The sequence below is a fragment of the Tachyglossus aculeatus genome, chromosome 22 (assembly GCF_015852505.1).
Source record: "Tachyglossus aculeatus isolate mTacAcu1 chromosome 22, mTacAcu1.pri, whole genome shotgun sequence".
Taxonomy (NCBI): Eukaryota; Metazoa; Chordata; class Mammalia; order Monotremata; family Tachyglossidae; genus Tachyglossus; species Tachyglossus aculeatus.
The window spans coordinates 170,425-190,067 of record NC_052087.1 but is presented as its reverse complement, the minus strand read 5'-3'; the positions used below and the strand labels follow the sequence as shown (position 1 = coordinate 190,067).

Here is a 19,643-nt window from a genome sequence, read left to right as displayed (position 1 = left end):
CACTGTACTAAACACTTGGGAGGGTACGATATAAAAATCTAACATACTTCACTTATACCAGACCAACAACTGTCAATCATATTTATTGAGTGTTTTACTATGTGCACAGCACTGTACTAAGCACTTGGGAGGGTACGATATAACAATCTAACATACGTCACTTATACCAGACCGACAATTGTCAATCATATTTATTGAGTGCTTACTATGTGCAGAGCACTGTACTAAGCACTTGGGAGGGTACACTATAAAAATCCAACATACTTCACTTATACCAGACCAACAATTGTCAATCATATTTGTTGAGTGCTTTACTATGTGCAGAGCACTGTACTAAGCACTTGGGAGGGTATGCTATAAAAATCCAACATACTTCACTTATACCAGACCAACAACTGTCAATCATATTTACTGAGTGTTTTACTATGTGCAGAGCACTGTATTAAGCACTTGGGAGGGTACGATATAACAATCTAACATACCTCACTTATACCAGACCAACAAATGTCAATCATATTTATTGAGTGCTTACTACATGCAGAGCACTGTACTAAGCACTTGGGAGGGTATGATATAACAATCTAACATACTTCACTTATACCAGACCAACAAATGTCAATCATATTTCTTGAGTGCTTACTACGTGCAGAGCACTGTACTAAGCACTTGGGAGGGTACGATATAACAATCTAACATACTTCACTTATACCAGACCAACAATTACTGAGTGCTTTACTATGTGCACAGCACTGTACTAAGCACTTGGGAGGGTACGATATAACAATCTAACATACTTCACTTATACCAGACCAACAAATGTCAATCATATTTCTTGAGTGCTTACTACATGCAGAGCACTGTACTAAGCACTTGGGAGGGTACGATATAACAATCTATCATACTTCACTTATATCAGACCAGCAATTGTCAATCATATTTATTGAGTGCTTTACTATGTGCAGAGCACTGTACTAAGCACTTGGGAAGGTACGATACAACAATATAACAAACTTCACTCTGCTGCCTGGATCATTTTTCTCCAAAACGTTCAGTCCAGGTTTCCCCACTTCTTGAGAAACTCCAGTGGTTGCCCTTCCATCTCCACATCAAACAGAAACTCCTTACCATCAATCCACCTAGCCCACTCACTCATTCACTCACTCACGCAGTCACTCACTCGCTACTCTCCAGCTACAAACGCAGCCTTCACACTTTGCTCTTCTAATAACAACCTACTCACTGTTACCTCAGTCTCATCTATCTTAACACTGACTTCTTTCCCATATTCTGCCTCTGCCCTGGAATACTCTCCTTCTTCATATCCGAAAGACAATTAATCTCCCCACCTTCGAAGCCTAACTGAAGGCACATCTCCTCCAAGAAGCCTTCCCTAAGCATCTCCTCCAAGAAGCCTTCCCTGACTAAGCAGCCTTTTTCTTTTCTTCCACTCAATCAATCAATCAATCAATTGCATTTATTGAGCGCTTACTGTGTGCAGAGCACTGGACTAAGCGCTTGGGAAGTACAAGCTGGCAACATATAGAGACAGTCCCTACCCAACGGTGGGCTCACACCTTCTGCATCTACCTGACTGGTTCCTTTATTCATCCACCCTCCCAGCCCCACAGCACTTATGTACATATCCAGAATTTATTTATGTTAATATCTCTCTCCCCCTCTAGACTGTAAGCTCCTTGCGGGCAGGGAACTCTCCCAAGCGCTTAGTACGGTGCTCTGCACACGTAAGTACTCAATAAATACCACTGATTGATTAACAGACTGTAAACTCATATTGGACAGGGAATGCGTCTGCTAACTCTCCCAAGCAGTGTGGCTTAGTGGGAAGAGCACGGGTTTGGGAGTCAGAGGTCATAGGTTCTAATCCCGGCTCTGCCACTTGTCTGCTGTGTGACTTTGGGCGAGTCACTTGGCTTCTCTGGGCCTGTTACCTCATGTGTAAAGTGGGGATTAAGACTGTGAGCCCCACGTGGGACAACCTGCTTACCTTGTATCTACCCCAGCACTTAGAACAGTGTTTGGCACATAGTAAGCGCTTAACAAATACCATAATAATAATTATTATTATTCTCTGTGCCTCAGTTTCCTCATCTGTAAAATGGGGATTAAGACTGTCTACTTGTTTTGTTTTGTTGTCTGTCTCCCCCTTCTAGACTGTGAGCCCGTTGTTGGGTAGGGACCATCTCTATATGTTGCCGATTTGTACTTCCCAAGCGCTTAGTACAGTGCTCTGCACACAGTGAGCGCACAATAAATACAACTGACTAAATGAATTAATGAATGACTGTGAGCCCCACGTGGGACAACCTCATTACCTTGTATCTACCCCGGAGCTTAGAACAGTGCTTGGCGCAAAGTAAGCGCTCAACAAATACCATAATTATTCCAGCACTCAGAACAGTGCTTTGCACATGGTAAGCGCTTACCAAATACCATCATCATCATCATCATCATAGTACTCTGCAAAAGTAAGCGCTCACTAAATACCAGCAATGATGATTGGTGACTTCCTGTTTAAATTACAATACAGAAGATACAACTCGATGATAAAATGTCATTTCAAGTCCTCCAAAATAATACGTCTTCCCTTTATCTATCTTTCCGATAAATATCATATAAATACAATTGATTGACTGATTTCATGAGTTGGTTCAAACACGGCCCTAGAGGTAAAAAAAACAAATTCTGTGACCTTTGACCCCTATAAATGTTATGGCTCTACCATCTTAGGTATCATTATCCTGGCTTGATTTTGTGCCACTTATTGCCCGATTATTCAGAGAGGTGCGTGCTTGTTATCTTAATTCCTTTAGAAATTGCTTAACTCCTTAGAGCTGGCTAATTCTAAGGAAATAAAATATGCACTCGACTCAACAGAGCACGTACCAAATTGGTCACATTAATAGAGCAAGCAAGATAAAAATGCTTATCCATCTGTTGCATTTATTATCCACCCCTTTAATGAGAACAGGGACACAGGAAACTATCGAGCCTGGTAGATTCCAGAGAAGGCAGAGAAGAGGAGTGTACTAAATTCATGGGAAGATGTCATCCTACATTAGCATGCTCCCTTCAAAATGTGAGATGCGAAGCGATGGAGTGAAAGTAGCCCCCTCTCATCTTTCAGATATGGAAATATAACAACTATATATGAAATACAGTGATATTTTCATATAAGAGGAAGAAGTGTGGCGTACGGGAAAGAGCACGGGCCTAGAAATCAGAAGACCTGAATCCTAAACCAGGCCTCGCCACTGATCTGCTGTATGACCTAAGCCAAGGCACTTAAATATCTTTCCCTCAGTTTCCTCATCTGTACAATGGGGATTAAATCCTAGTACCTTCTAATCAATCAATCAATCGTATTTATTGAGCGCTTACTGCGTGCACAGCACTGTACTAAGCACTCGGGAAGTACAAGTTGGCAACATATAGAGACAGTCCCTACCCAACAGTGGGCTCATACTTAGGTCTGTAAACCCCATGTGGGACAGGGACTGTGTCCAGTCTGATTATTTTGTAGCTAGCTCCTCCAGTGCTTACTACAGTGCTTGGCATATACTAAGCACTTAACGAGTGTCGTAATTATCATTAACTACTATGAGCAATTCAAGATCCAACAAGGAGGGAAAAAAACACATAGTACATAGTACACATAGTAAGTGCACATAGTAAACGCTTAATAAATGCCATCAGTATAATTATTATTATTATTATTAGACTCAACAGCAGAAGCCAACGTGGAAGGAAGGAAGCCAGGTACTTAAAATATAAATATAATACAAGGGGCAGAACAGCTGAAAACCACACCAACTGATGTAAAAACTGGAGAAACTGGAGAAAATAAAGGTATTTATCCTAAGTACACTTATCATAAGTAACACATTTTCAGCAGGAATTTTACACATGCATTAAATGCAATATTTCAATGCCCACATTTCAGTGGGCCATTTAAGACCCAGGTAGGGCTGGATTAATGCAGGAATTTTAGGGGCCATCATCCAGGACCTCAGGCTAAGGAGTCTCTTAGAAATAAACCCATAATGATATACATTAAGGTATATAAAAAGAATGTATGGTAATAATAATAATAATGATGGCATTTGTTAAGTGCTTACTATGTGCAAAGCACTGTTCTAAGCACTGGGGGGATGCAAGATGATCACGTTGCCCCAGGTGGGGCTCACAGTCTTCATCCCCATTTTACAGATGAGGTAACTGAGGCTCAGAGAAGTTAAGTCACTTGCCCAAGGTCACACAGCAGACATGTGGTGGATCTGGGATTAGAACCCATGACCGCTGACTCCCAAGCCCGTGCTCTGAGTGTATATGACATCTCATTTAAGTTAAAATACAGGATATTTTTAATACTATATTCTACATGTTTTAAGACAAAGGTAGCTACGAAATGGGTTTATGTTAAATAAAATGCAAGTTTGACATAGCATTACAATTTAACTTAAACTTTAGTACTCATGTGTTACATAATTAAATACTCATTTGTTTAGTTCACAGTGTGCCATACATCACACTCTATAACTTCTCTGGGAATGCCATGGAAAATTTGATTTATTTTATATAGAAAAGTCAATTTCTACATAAAGTCCCTTAAATCCAACTTTTCAATTCCATAAATTCCCAAGCACGATTTAAGGTGAACCCTAATGAAATTTTGTTTATGGAAATTTTTTTACTAGCTCTGTAAGTTCCATTATCGTTAACCATAATTTAGCTGGTGATTGTGACTACAGTTTGTCTTTCACAACATTCACTCATCCCTAAATGTATGCTGATTACTTTGGGAAAATTCAACGGGTTCAAAACTAACTTGGCTCTTTTTTTTCCCTTTCAAAATCAATTAAGAAATGTTAGGTCGCCCTCCATCTGTAGGAATCCTAATAGAAATGATATTTATGGAGCCAAAGGCACCGTCCAGTGCTTAGAACAGTGCTTGGCACATAGTAAGCGCTTAACAAATACCATCATTATTATTACTAATCTCTTGGGAAAGTACAACACAGCACGAGACCCAATTCTAGCCCAAAAGGAGATTACAGTTTTAAAAGGGAGACAGACATCAAAAATAGGAACACAGTACACTCAGAATAAATTGAATGTTCAATTGAAATCATATGTGCACAGATGAAAAGAGTGTGTATATATAGATATGTAAGCGCTGACTGTTGGGTTGATACGATTCACGGTGCGAATAATTAATTAAGGCTCCTAGGAAGCAGAATGGCCCAGTGGATAGAGCACAACACTGGGAGTGAGAAGGACCTGGGTTCCAATCCTGCCCTCCACCACTTGTCTGCTGTGTGACCTTGAACATGTCACTTCACGTCTCTGGGCCTCAGTTACCTCATCTGTAAAATGGGGTTGAAGACTGTGAGCCCAATGTGGGACAGGGACTATGTCCAGCCCAACCTGTACTTCCCAAGCCCTTAGTACAGCGCTCTGCACACAGTAAGCGCTCAATAAATACGACTGAATGAATCAGTGAATTACCTTATATAATAATAATAATAATAATAATGTTGGTATTTGTTAAGCGCTTACTATGTGCCAAGCACTGTTCTAAGCACTAGGGCAGATGCAAGACAATTAGCTTGTCCCACATCTATTCCAGCTCTTAATAATAACAATGGCATTTGTTAAGTGCTTACTATGTGCAAAGCACTGTTCTAAGCGCTGGGGAGGTTACAAGGTGATCAGGTCGTCCCACGGGGGGCTCACAGTCTTCATCCCTATTTTACAGATGAGGAAACTGAGGCCCAGAGAAGTGAAGTGACTTGCCCAAAGTCACACAGCTGACAAGTGGCGGAGCCAGGATTTGAACCCACGACCTTTGACTCTTAGTATAGTGCTTGGCATATAGTAAGCACTTAAATAGCACGACTTATTATTATTATTATTTATTTATTAGCAGTAGGACTTAAAGGGTTTTATGAATCAGGGAAGGAGTCTGTTCTGGCTGATTTGGGGAGGAACAGAGCTCTATGAATAAGGGGACAGAGGCAGGGAGACAGAAACAGGTCATGGCAGGGCCAGAACGGAGACTGGGACCTGAGGAAAAGCGGGTCAGAAGACCTGAAAAGTAAGATGCAGACAGCTGGAGGAGAACCTCAAAACCCTACAGTATGAACTTTTTATTTGAGGGAGAGAGAGATGAGCAACCACTCAAAAAGCAGCATGACTTCATGGTTAGAGCTTAGAACTGTGCTTTGCACATAGTAAGCACTTAACAAAGGCCATCATTATTACTATTATTATTATTAGAGCACAGGCCTGGGACTCAGAGGCATCTGGGTTCTAATCCCAGCTCTGCCACTTGTCTGCTGTGTGACCTTGGGCAAGTCACTTCCCTTCTCTGGGCCTCAGTTACCTCACCTGTAAAATGGGGATAAAGAGTGTGAGCCCCATGTGGGACCTGTTTACTTGTGTCTATCTACCTCAGAGCTTAGAACAGTGCTTGCATGTAGTAAATGCTTAACAAGTACCATAATTATAATAGCAATTATTATTATTATTATTACAGCACAGGCCTGGACATCAGAAGGACCTGGGACACGATCTATGCCCAACCCGAATAACTTTTATCTACCCAAGCACTTAGTAGAATGCCAGGCACATAGTAAGTGCTTAACGAAGGCATTAAAAAAATTAAAAAAAAAAACAAACCCTGCCATCCCTGCCATTTCTCCTCTGAACATTTCCCCACTTTCAAGGCCCTTCTGAAATCACATCTCCGTGAGGTTTTCCTTGACATGGATGAATACCTTGGTATTCCTCTGTGGGAATAATTGATAATAATTAGGGAGGACATCATCCATGTCCCACATGGGGCTCACAGAGTTAGTGCTTTCACAGAGTAAGCACTTAATAAATGCCATTATTATTATGATGATGATGATGATGATTTCAGAGATGAGGTAACTGAGACACAGGAAGTTAAGTGACTTGCCCAAGGTCACACAGAAGAACTTGTCTTCTCTGTGAGACAAGGCCTCTCCCCGCTCCCCCCCCCACCCCCGACTGTGAGCTCACCGTGGGCAGGGATTGTCTCTTTATTGCTGTATTGTACTTCCCCAAGCGCTTAGTACAGTGCTCTGCACACAGTAAGTGCTCACTAAATATGATTGAATGAGTGAGTGACTGAAAAGTGTCAGAGCCAAGATTAGAACCCAGGTCCTTCTAACTCTCAGAACTGTGCTTCACGCTGCTCCTATGAGCAATCTTTTTTTTTTTGTATTTTAAAGCAGGCCAGTGCAGGTCAAAGAGGAGAGCAGAAAATGAAGGCGCATGGAGTTATTAGGAACTAACTGTAGGGCAAAGAGAGAAAAACAGATGTAGGTATAAAAATCAAAAGAAAATGCTTTAAATGCAGTCCTAAGGAAAGTCACTGGGAAACAAACATCTCTGAATAGCAACAGACTGAGGTAAAAAGAAACTGATTCTTTAAAATGGAGGGAAAAAAATTGAATTCACCTAGCCTGGAGCCAATCTTCTAAATATACCTCACTCTTGTCTCTCCCACTTCATTCAGACTGTTCCCCTGGTTTGAAGCCCCCTCCCTTCTAACAGCGGACAGGCCGCTGCTCTGTCCCCATTCAGATCAAGCGTGGCTCAGTGGAAAGAGCCCAGGCTTGGGTGTCAGAGGTCATGGGTTCTAATCCCTACTCCGCCACTCGTCAGCTGTGTCATTTTGGGCAAGACACTTCATTCATTCATTCATTCAATCGTATTTATTGAGCGCTTACTGTGTGCAGAGCACTGTACTAAGGGCTTGGGAAGTACAAGTTGGCAACATCCAGAGACAGTCCCTACCCAACAGCGGGCTCACAGTCTAGAAGGGAAAGACAGACAACAAAACAAAACATATTGACGAAATAAAATGAATAGAATAAATATGTACAAATAAAATAGAGTAATAAATACGTACAGACATATATACATATATACAGGTGCTGTGGGGAGGGGAAGGAGGTAAGGCGGGGGGGATGGGGAGGGGGAGAGGAAGGAGGGGGCTCACACTTCACTTCTCTGCCTCAGTTCCCTCATCTGTAAAATGGGGACTAAGACTGTGAGCCCCACATGGGACAACGTGATCACTTTGTATCCCCCCCAGCGCTTAGAACAGTGCTTTGCACATAGTAAGCGCTTAACAGATACCATCATCAGCATTATTATTATTATTATCCCTCTTAAAATCCCTCCTAGGACAACGAGCCCTTCCTGATTAATTTCCCAGCTCCTGGAACCATATAACACTAAAAACTGTGGTATTTGTTAAGCGCTTACTATGTGCCAGGCACTGAATTAAGCACTGGAGTAGATACAAGATAATCAGGTTGGGCACAGTCTCTGTCCCACGTGGGGGTCACAGTCCTAATCCTCATTTTACAGATGAGGTAACTGAGGCCTCGAGAAGTAAAGTGACTTGCCCAAGGTCACACAGCAGACACGTGGCAGGGCTGGGATTAGAACCCACATCCTCTTACTCCCAGGGCAGTGCTCTTTCCACGAGGTCATTTTACTTCACCCACCTCTAGGACTTACAAATTAATTTATACCCTTCTTACATTCATAATAATAATAATAATAATAATGATGATGGCATAATAATAATGATGACGATGGCATTTATTAAGTGCTTACTATGTGCAAAGCACTGTTCTAAGCACTGGGGAGGTTACAAGGTAATCAGGTGGTCCCACAGGGGGCTCACGGTCTTCATCCCCATTTTCCAGATGAGGTAACTGAGGCCCAGAGAAGTGAAGTGACTTGCCCAAAGTCACCCAGCTGACAAGTGGCGGAGCGGGGATTTGAACCCATGACCGCTGACTCCGAAGCCTGGGCTCTTGCCATTGAGCCACGCTGCTTCTCTAGATTTGCTCAATTGATTCATTTGGGAAATGTTGTGGGTAAATTTGTCTCCCTTGCTAGAGTACAACCTTTTTGTGAGCAGGGACCCTCTCTCTTCATTATTCCGTACAGTGGGCGATCAATTCATTCATTCGTTCAATCGTATTTATTGAGTGCTTATTGTGTGCAGAGCACTGAACATCGCGCTTGGGAAGTACAGTGCAGCAACAAATAGAGACAATCCCTGCCCACGATGGGCTCAAATTCTAGAACGGGGGATACAGACATCAAAACAAGTAAACAGACATCAGTAGCGCCCCTATAAATAAATAGAATTATAGATATGTACACGTCATTGATAAAAATAAATAGAATTAAAATTATAAATATGTACATCTATACGCAAGTGCTGTGAGGAGGGGGGGAGAGCAAAGAGGGTGGGTCGGGACAATGGGGGGGGGCAGAGGAAAAGTGGGGCTTAGTTTGGGAATAAAACCTACTACTGCTAATCGATACTCACAAAATCCAGATACAGGGCAGCGCCTGGACAGAGAATTCTTTTCCAGGCATAGTTACTATGTGCATATATCTTTCTTTCAGATTCAAAGATGATACTAATTACTATAATGTACTTGTGTGCTGCTAAAACAGATGCATGTGGCCCATGCACCGTTTTTGTCTTCCCTTCAGTGACATAACTTTCCTGAAGACTTTTCTCCTAGACAGCCACCCCAGGTATATAAAGAATCTGCAGTCGTTTTCCACCTACCATGGAAAGATCTGGGAGAATTTTGGATGTCGAGTGATGAGAAGCATTCCTGAACCGTCTAAAGACAGTTCTCATGGCAACTTTAATGTCCTAGGCCAAACAGGACTTATCCTGGGGAACTATCTCTAACTTTTCTCAATAATAATTAATAACTACTGCATTTGTTAAGCACTTACTAGGTGCCAGGCACCGTACTAAGCTCTGGGGTGGACACGAGCAAATCAGGTTGGATGCAGTCCCTGTCCCACAAAGGGCTCACAGTCTTCATCCCCATTTTACAGTTGATGAGGTAACTGAGGCACAGAGAAGTAAAGTGGCATGCCCAAGGTCAAGAACCCATGACCTTCTGATTCAGAGGCCCACGCTCTATTCAGTATGTCGCACGACTACTTAGATTACTCTTACAGTGTCCTGAAAAGCATTCGCTGGAAGCAATGGTGCTATAATAGCTCAAGATTCTTTATCCCTCCGCTTTTTCCCACTGCGATTTTTTTCTTAGGCTATCCAATCTTGATACGACAGGGAGAAAGTGAAAATGATACTTTCTACAGGTTAATGACCACCGTTGGGGTTGGTCAAATTCACCTAGAAAATCTCTTTCAGGGAAATGAAAGGAAGAATTTTCCCACTATGGTGGCAATGTACAATATCTAATTTCCACATCTGACTGCTTTTGTGCATGAACACTCACAAAATAAGGCAATCTATGAAGCATCCAGTAATACTGAGTGCCTCCTGTCCACAAGGAGCTTATACGCGGATGAAGAAGACTGACAGAGAACAGAATAAATAAGTCAATGTACAATTGAATAAATCTATATACATCCATAATAGCTGATGATGGGTTTTAATAAGCGTTACCAAAAAAAATGGATGATGGTTTTCAAATACGGCTAATCTGCAAGATTACCTCGACGGTTAAAGGAGGAGAGACAAGAGCTATTAGGTTGTCATGACTGGGCTTGATGAAATATTTTTAAAGTTGAGTTCCTCAACTGGGTTGGCATCTTTGACAAAACACGCAGTCCCATCACTGTTAACAGTGTGATGATCAAGTCACATACACAACATAAATAAGACTTTTTTGGGATGGTATTTGTTAAGCACTTACTCTCTGCCAGGCAGATCACACTAAATCACACTAAATTTAGCTGCAGTTTTTTTTTTTAATCAATCTATCTTGGGGTAGATACAAGCTGATCAGGTCGGACCCAGTCCCTGTCCTGTGTAGAGCTCACAGTCTTTACCCCCATTTTCTAGATGAGGTAACTGAGGCCCAGAGAAGTGAAGTGACTTGCCCGAGGTCACACAGCACACAAGTGGCAGAGCCAGGATCAGAACCCAAGTCCTGCTGAATCCCAGGCCTGTTGTGCTCTAGCCACTCGGCCACAATAATTATGAATGACTTTGTCAATTCAGCACAGCACTATTCTACAAGATGGGTGAGGGAGTCAATCAATCAATCGTATTCATTGAGCGCTTACTGTGTGCAGAGCACTGTACTAAGCGCTTGGGAAGTACAAGCCGGCAACACACAGAGACGGTCCCTACCCAACAGTGGGCTCACAGTCTAGAAGGGAACAGTAGCTCAGCTGCTGGGGTTTTTTTAATGGCATTTATTAAGCGCTTACTATGTGCAAGGCACTTCTTTAATCATCTGTGCCTGGGCAAGTCTTACCTTTTTTAAATTTTTTAATAGTATTTGTTGAGCGCTTACTATGTGCCAGACAATGTTCTAAGCCCTGGGGTAGACATAAGCTAATCAGGTTGGACACAGGCCATATCCCACATGGGGCTCACAGTCTAATCCCCATTTTTTACAGATGAGGGAACCGAGGCACCAAGGAGTTATGCGACTCGCCCGAGGACACACAGCAGACAAGTGGCAGAGTCAGGATTAGAACCCAGGTCCTTCTGACTCTCAGTCCATACGCTATCTGGTAGGCCATGCTGCATCTATCTCAAATTGCAAGCGGCAAAAAAAGTAGAGATACTTCTTGTATGCAAGAAGTTCCCAGTGACATACTCACATCCACAGACAGAATCATAACATGAACAACTTTGCTTGGACTGACGCTGTCTAAAGAAATTGTGTCAATCAATCCATCAATAGCACAGACTGCATACAGGTGCTGCACATGAAACCATTTAGATTACCGTCTCTATATGTTGCGGACTTGTACTTCCCAAGCGCTTAGTACATTGCTCTGCACACAGTAAGTGCTCAATAAATACGATTGAATGAATGAATGAATGAATTAATTAATTAATTAATTAGCGGGGGCATTAAACTTTTCCCACCTTGTGCCCAAATAATTGAAGTCACCTTTGCAGGGCACTTTACTCCACCAATGGTATTTATTTATTCGTTCCTTCAATTGTATTTTTTGAGTGCTTACTATGTGCAGAGCACTGTATTAAGCACTAACTGCGTGCTAAGGAGTGAACAATACAGTGGAGTTTTTTTTATAATGGCATTTATTAAGCGCTTACTATGTGCAAAGCACTGTTCTAAGTGCAGGGGAGTTACAAGGTGATAAGCTTGTCCCACAAGGGGCTCACAGTCTTAATCCCTGAGGTCACTGAGGCCCAGAGAACTTAAGTGACTTGCCCAAAGTCACACAGCTGACAATTGGCAGAGTCCAGATTCAAACCCAAGCCCTCTGACTCCAAAGCCCGTGCTCCTTCCACTGAGCCACACTCCTTCTCTAAGTTGATATACACGTTCCCTGCCCCCAAAGAGCGATACAAGTGAGAACACACATTATAGGGGAATTGACTTCTATAGATCTGTCCTCAGGTTCCAAGATGATTCCGATTTCAATCGTATTTATCGAGCGCTTACTGTGTGCACAGCACTGTACTAAGCGCTTGGGAAGTACAAGATGGCAACATACAGAGACGGTCCCTACCCAACAGCGGGTTCACAGTCTAGAAGATGGTAAGACTCTCTCCGACTGAGTGTGACCAACGAATCCGATGCCTTCCTAAGAGTGAAAGCCAAAGGAAATAAATAAGTCTAGGACACAGCCGTCCAACATCAGAAGACGTATAGCACTTTTCAGTGTCTTATAGCCAATAGCAGCCAGTTGAAAGTCGATTTCTACCTAACCTTGGTAATCAATATTGGAGGTGGCAATATTCAAGATGCTTTATCATACATGTAAGATTACCTAACAGCGCTTAGTACAGTGCCTGGCACCTAGGAAGCGCTTAAATATAATCATAATAATAATAATAATAACAACAACAACAACAGCAACAACTATGGGACAACAACATCAGTGTTGTTGTGTGAGAGAAGTAGCATAGTCTACTGGATTGAACACGGGCCTAGGCATAAGAAGGACATGGGTTCTAATCCTGGCTCCAGACCTTGTCTGCTATGTGACCTTGAGCGAGTCACTTCACTTCTTTGTGCCTCAGTTACCTCATCTGTAAAATGGGGATGAAGACTATGAGCCTGATGTGGGACAAGGACTGTGCCCAACCCAATTTGCTTGTATTCCCCCCCTCCAGTGCTTAGTACAGTGTCTGGCACATAGTAAGCACTTAACACATACCACAATTATTATCATTATTATTATCATCATTGATGACCACTGATAAAACTTAGTAAAGTTTCATTAGTAAAGGTTCATTAGTAGAGTAGTGAAGTTACTAAACTTCACTACTCTAGCAAATAATAAAAAAGACAATGATAAGGGAACTGAAAATACGGGTAAATGTATATAAAATCAACTCCTATTTATTATGGAATTGTCCAAGATAGATTGCAACCTTGGGTTGTGTCTTGCAGTCAGAATTGGTCCAAACACTGTAAATCTACTTTGCCACTATGAAAAGTCGAATGAAAATCAATATGAGCAATACAAACCGGGCGAAAGATAGCCTTACAACATGTAGCATGGATAATAACTTGAAGAATGGCTATATTAAGGAATTCATTCAAATCCCATATTCCCTCAAGTATAATGAATATTCATGGGGGAATTTTTCTCCTAAAAAACTCCCGATATTTTAGGACTTGATTTTGATCCCCACAAAAATAAGTCACTATCAAGCAATTCATCAATCAACGGTATTTACCAAGTGCTTACTGTATAGAGAGCACTGTATTAAGTGTTTGGGATCATGTCTATCAAGAAGCAGCGTGGCTCAATGGAAAGAGCCCGGGCTTTGGAGACAGAGGTCTTGGGTTCAAATCCCGGCTCTGCCACTTGTCAGCTGGGTGACTTTGGGCAAGTCACTTCACTTCTCTGGGCCTCAGTTCCCTCATCTGGAAAATGGGGATGAAGACTGTGAGCCCCCTCTGGGACAACCTGATCTCCTTGTAACCTCCCCAGCGCTTAGAACAGTGCTTTTTCACATAGTAAGCGCTTAATAAATGCCATTATTATTATTATTATTTCTGTACTCTCCCAATCACTTACTGCATGGATCCTGGCCGATAATATCAAATCTGTTTACAAAAATGGATGCGGATGAAGAGCTTGACTCTGTCAGAAGTTTGTAGTCAACATCAAAATTACATTCTTCATTCATGCATTCAATCGTATTTATTGAGCGCTTACTGTGTGCACAGCACTGTACTAAGTGCTTGGGAAGTCCAAGTTGGCAACATATAGAAATGGTCCCTACCCAACAGTGGGCTCACAGTCTAGAATACTATTATCTTAGTAATGTATAGTGTTAGAATGTAATGTTATAATTATGTAATGTAATTATTAATATAATTATGTAGTGTTATAATTATAATGTATAATCTTAGCATCTGCACACGGTAATGCTCAATAAATACGATTGAATGAATTATCTTCTTCAGAGAAAACCACCAATAGTTAAACAAATGCATCTCGTTGGTTAAATTGCCAAAATACTTTGCACCTTCATCCTTGGCTAAACTGGAATATCTGGTCAGTCATTCACTACTTGATAATTACCCATCAACATTTGTACCAATTAGTGTGCAGGATGTTGATAGTTTAAGCGGTGCTGATAATTAGGGAAAATGACCTATATTTCCATCACCTCATATCACCTCATATTATGTATATTATGGGAAGGGAAATCAGATATTTTGAACAAGCAGAGAATGAAGATAGTTTCTTTCCGCTTTAGTCTGAATCAAATCATGTTTCAGTTAGCTGAAGCAAAGTGCCATTAAGGTAATATTTCTGAATTTCCCCTGGATAAGCTTGCAAACCATAGCATTGCAAAAAGTTGAGTAAATGTTGTTTTTAAAAAATGACCAACATGCATTCTACACCACTATATTCTCCAAGGAAAGCCTATAAAAACACTCTTTACATCATCTAAACTTAAATGCTTTGTCTTCAAGTAGCGTATTGAGCCAGATTCATTCATTCGATCGTATTTGAGTGCTTACTTTGTGCAGAGCACTGTACTAAGCACTTGAAAGTATTTATTAAAGTATTTATCAATCAGTGGTATTTATTGAGCACTTACTGTGTGCAGAGCACTGTACTAAGTATTTGGGAGAGTACTACAGACCAGGGTTGGAAAGCACACTCTCTGCTCACAGTGAGGTTACAGATAGAGGCAGAGACAGACATTAAGAAAAATAAATTTCAAATATTCTTTAGATGACTAGATGATATCTAGTATTCTTCATAGTAATTAATAATTATGGCATTTGTTAAGCACTTACTATGTGGCAGTAAATACAATAATAATAATGATGATGATGGCATTTATTAAGCGCTTACTATATGCAAAGCACTGTACTAAGCATTATCAGGTTGTCCCACGTGGGGCTCACAGTCTTAATCCCCATTTTACAGATGAGGGAACTGAGGCACAGAGAGGTGAAGTGACTTGCCCAAAGTCACACAGCTGACAATTGGCAGAGTTGGAATTTGAACCCATGACCTCGGACTCCAAAGCCTGGGCTCTTTCCACTGAGCCACGCTGCTACTAAATATAGTACTACGTGTGAGATGTAGGGAAAGAAGACCACGATGGTCAAAATAAATGCAGTATTTTTAGTGTGAGCACACAAAACAAGACTTTATTTTGTAAAATAAACATTTTCACATGCTAGGATGGCATTAAATGTCTTACATAAAATTCTTTTTTTTAATGGCATTTATTAAGCGCTTCCTATGTACAAAGCACGGTTCTTGTTTAGAATATAAACACTTCCCAATGTGTACCCAGTTCTAGTGTGAAAAAATATGCACAAAAAATGTGAAGGCTTTGGAGTAACGTGATGATAAATCACCTGTGAAAAAGACAGGAGGAAGAGTAGGGCATAGAAAAAAAAAGAAGGGAGATAAGGAAAGGGAGCAAGGAGGAAAAAGAGGATTAAAAGGATGGCCAGGGAACAATAGTCAGTCAGTCAATTTTATGTACTGAGGCTTACTGGGTGTACAGGATTGTACTAAGCACTTGAGAGTACACTACAACAATAAACAGGCACATCACCTGTCCACAGTGAACTTACAGCCTCGAGGGTAACAATAATGATGGTATTTGTTAAGCACTTCCTATGTGTCAAGCACTGTTCTAAGCACTGGGGTAGATTTATTCATTCGTTCAATCATATTTATTGAGCGCTTACTGTGTGCAGAGCACTGTACTAAGCACTTGGGAAGTCCAAGTTGGCAACATATAGAGACGGTCCCTACCCAACAATGGACTCACAGTCTAGAAGAGGGAGACAGACAACAAAACAAAATATGTGGACAGGTGTCAAGTCATTAGAATAAATAGAAGTAAAGCCAGATGGGCTTCTAGCACATCATTAGATACAAGCAAGTTAGGGTGGACACAGTCCCTGTCCCACATTGGGCTCACAGTCTTCATCTCCATTTTCCAGATGAGGTAACTGAGGCACAGAGATGTGAAGTGACTTACCCAAGGACACACAACAGACAAGTGGCAGAGCTGGGATGAGAACCCAGGTCCTTCAGCGTGGCTCAGTGGAAAGAGCCCGGACTTTGGAGCCAGAGGTCATGGGTTCAAATCCCGGCTCTGCCAATTGTCAGCTGGGTGACCTTGGGCAAGTCACTTCACTTCTCTGGGCCTCAGTTACCTCATCTGTAAAATGGGGATGAAGACTGTGAGCCCCCCGTGGGCCAACCTGATCACCTTGTAACCTCCCCAGCGCTTAGAACAGTGCTTTGCACATAGTAAGCGCTTAATAAATGCCATTATTATTATTATTATTATTATTCTGAGATCCAGGCCCTGTATCCACTCGTAGCTCAGTGGAAAGAGCCCGGGCTTGGGAATCAGAGGTTATGGGTTCTAATCCCAGCTCTGCCATTTGTCAGCTGGGTGGCTCGGGGCAAGTCACTTAACTTCTCTGGGCCTCCGTTACCTCATCTGGAAAATGGGGATTAGGACTGTGAGCCCCATGTGGGACAACCCGATCACCTTGAAACCTCCCCAGCACTTAGAACAGTGCTTTGCACACAGCAAGCACTTAATAAATGCCATCATTATTATTATTATTATTATGTGGGACAACCTGATTACCTTGTATCCCCCCAGCGCATAGAACAGTACTTTGCACGTAGTAAGCGCTTAATCGATGCCATTATTATTATTATTATATGGGACAACCTGATTACCTTGTATCCCCCCAGCACTTAGAACAGTGCTTTGCACACAGTAAGCACTTAATAAATGCCATCGTTATTATTATTATTATTATGTGGGACAACCTGATTACCTTGTATCCCCCCCGGCGCTTAGAACAGTGCTTTGTACATAGTAAGCGCTTAATAAATGCCATTATTACTATTATTATTATTATTATGTTGGACAACCTGATTACCTTGTATCTCCCCAGCGCTTACAACAGTGCTTTGCACATAGTAAGCTCTTAATAAATGCCATCATTATTAATATTATTATTATTATTATGTGGGACAACCTGATTACCTTGTATCCCCCCAGCGCTTAGAACAGAGCTGTGCACATAGTAAGCGCTTAATAAATTCCATCACTATTGACCCCCAAGCTTGTGCTTTTTCCACTAGGCCCCGCTCCTTCTGAGGTCTGCCTCGTCTGGCCCCGCGTGATGGTGGTGCGACTGGTCCAGAGCGAGGCCATTCTAGCTTCAAGTGTGGAAATGCGAGTTCTTGATATTGCTCAAAACGAAAGGATCAGGCCAAATCAGAAACTCCCATCGTGAACCAGCTGGCCATGGCAGGGATGATGGCTCCTGGATTTAGCACGGAAGAATGACGGAGGGGATGGAAGTGCGAAGACAAAGGAGCCAGAGAAAGAAGAGAGGAAGTAAGAGGGGGAAGAGAGCTAAGCAGTCGCCTTATTATCATTATCATCATTATTTTTAACTGTAATTGTTCAGCACTTACTACTTGTCAGGCACGCTGGGATGCAGCGTGGATCGGTGGAAAGAGCCCGGGCTTTGGAGTCAGAGGTCAGGGGTTCAAATCCTGCCTCCGCCAATTGCCAGCTGGGTGACTTTGGGCAAGTCACTTCACTTCTCTGTGCCTCAGTTACCTCATCCGTAAAATGGGGATTAAGACTGTGAGCCCCCTTGTAACCTCCCCAGCGCTTAGAACAGTGCTTTGCACATAGTCAGCACTTAATAAACGCCATCGTTATTATTATTATTATGATTATTACTTCAATTCTCTGTGCCTCAGTTCCTTCATCTGGAAAATGGGGAGGAAGACTGTTTTTTTTATTTTATTTGTGCATATTTAGTCTATTGATTTTATTTTGTTAATATGTTTTGTTCTGTTGTCCGTCTCCCCTTTCTAGACTGTGAGCCCACTGTTGGGTAGGGACCGTCTCTCGATGTTGCCAACTTGGACTTCCCAAGCGCTTAGTACAGTGCTCTGCACACAGGAAGCGCTCAATAAATACGAATGAATGAACGAATGAATGAGCCCCACGTGGGACAACCTGATCACCTTAGAACAGTGCTTGGCACGTAGTAAGCGCTTAATAAATGCCATCATTATTGCCATTAGGAACCTCCCCAGCGCTTAGCACAGTGCTTGGCCCGTAGTAAGCGCTCAATAGATGCCATTATCATCAATTATTATTATAAATTATTCTTCCCCGCCCAGTGCCCCATGGGGCTGCAGCCCCCGGCCCGGCCCGGCCCGGCCCCCAGCCCCCGGGGGTCCGCCGCTCCTTTACCTGCCGCCCGCCCTGGGCCGCGGGCACCGGGGGGTAGGGACCGTCTGTCTCTCTGTCTGTCTGTCTGTCTGCCTGTCTAGGTTTCCGACTCGTACTTCCCCAACCAGCGCTTAGTGCAGCGCTGTGCCCACAGGAAGCGCTCAATCCATCCGCCTGAATGAAGGACTGAATGACTGAGCGCCCCGCGGGGCGGCCCAGCTCAATGCGGCGGCGGAGGCGGGGGATTCACGGCTCCTCCTCCGCCTCCCCTTCCCCCTCACCTCCCTCCTCACCTCCCTCCTCCCCCGCTCCTTCTCCCTCCTCCCCTTCCCCCTCCTCCCCCTCACCTCCCTCCTCCTCCTCTTCTCCCTCCTCCTCATTCCCTTCCCCGTCCTCCCCCTCACCTGCCTCCTCCCCCTCACCTGCCTCCTCCTTCCCCCTCCTCCCCTTCCTTCTTCAATCGTATTTATTGAGCGCTTACTGTGTGCAGAGCACTGGACTAAGCGCCTGGGAAGTCCAAGTTGGCAACGTATAGAGACGGTCCCTACCCAACCGTGGGCTCACCTCCTCCTCCTGCTCTCCTTCCCCCTCTGCTCCCTCCTCCTCCCCTTCCCCCTCCTCCTCCACTTCTCCCGCTGCTCCCCTCCCTCCTCCTCCCCCTCCCCCCTCACTTCCCTCCTCCTCTTCCCCCTCCTCCCCTTCGTCCTCCTCCTTCACTCCTCCCCCTCCTACCTCCCTCCTCCTCCTCTCCTTCCCTCTCCTCCCCTTCTCACTCCTCTCTTTCCCCCTCCTCCCCTCCCTCCTCCTCTCCTTCCCCCTCCTCCCCTCCCTCCTTCTCCCTTACCCCTCCTCCCCCACCTCCCTCCTC

General features: G+C 43.0%; 1 protein-coding gene across 1 annotated transcript in view; it reads right to left on the bottom strand.

Annotated features, from left to right (window-relative positions):
- The window catches only part of LOC119943328 (kinesin-like protein KIF21A), a gene marked incomplete at its 5' end in the record, with an annotated part of 41,401 nt that extends 22,519 nt beyond the window's left edge, over window positions 1–18,882 (bottom strand). The window contains one exon of the mRNA XM_038764225.1: window positions 18,797–18,882. Within this exon, the coding sequence (XP_038620153.1) occupies window positions 18,797–18,882 (86 nt within the window). The remainder of the gene's footprint in view (window positions 1–18,796) is intronic.
- Between the last annotated feature and the right edge of the window lie 761 nt (window positions 18,883–19,643).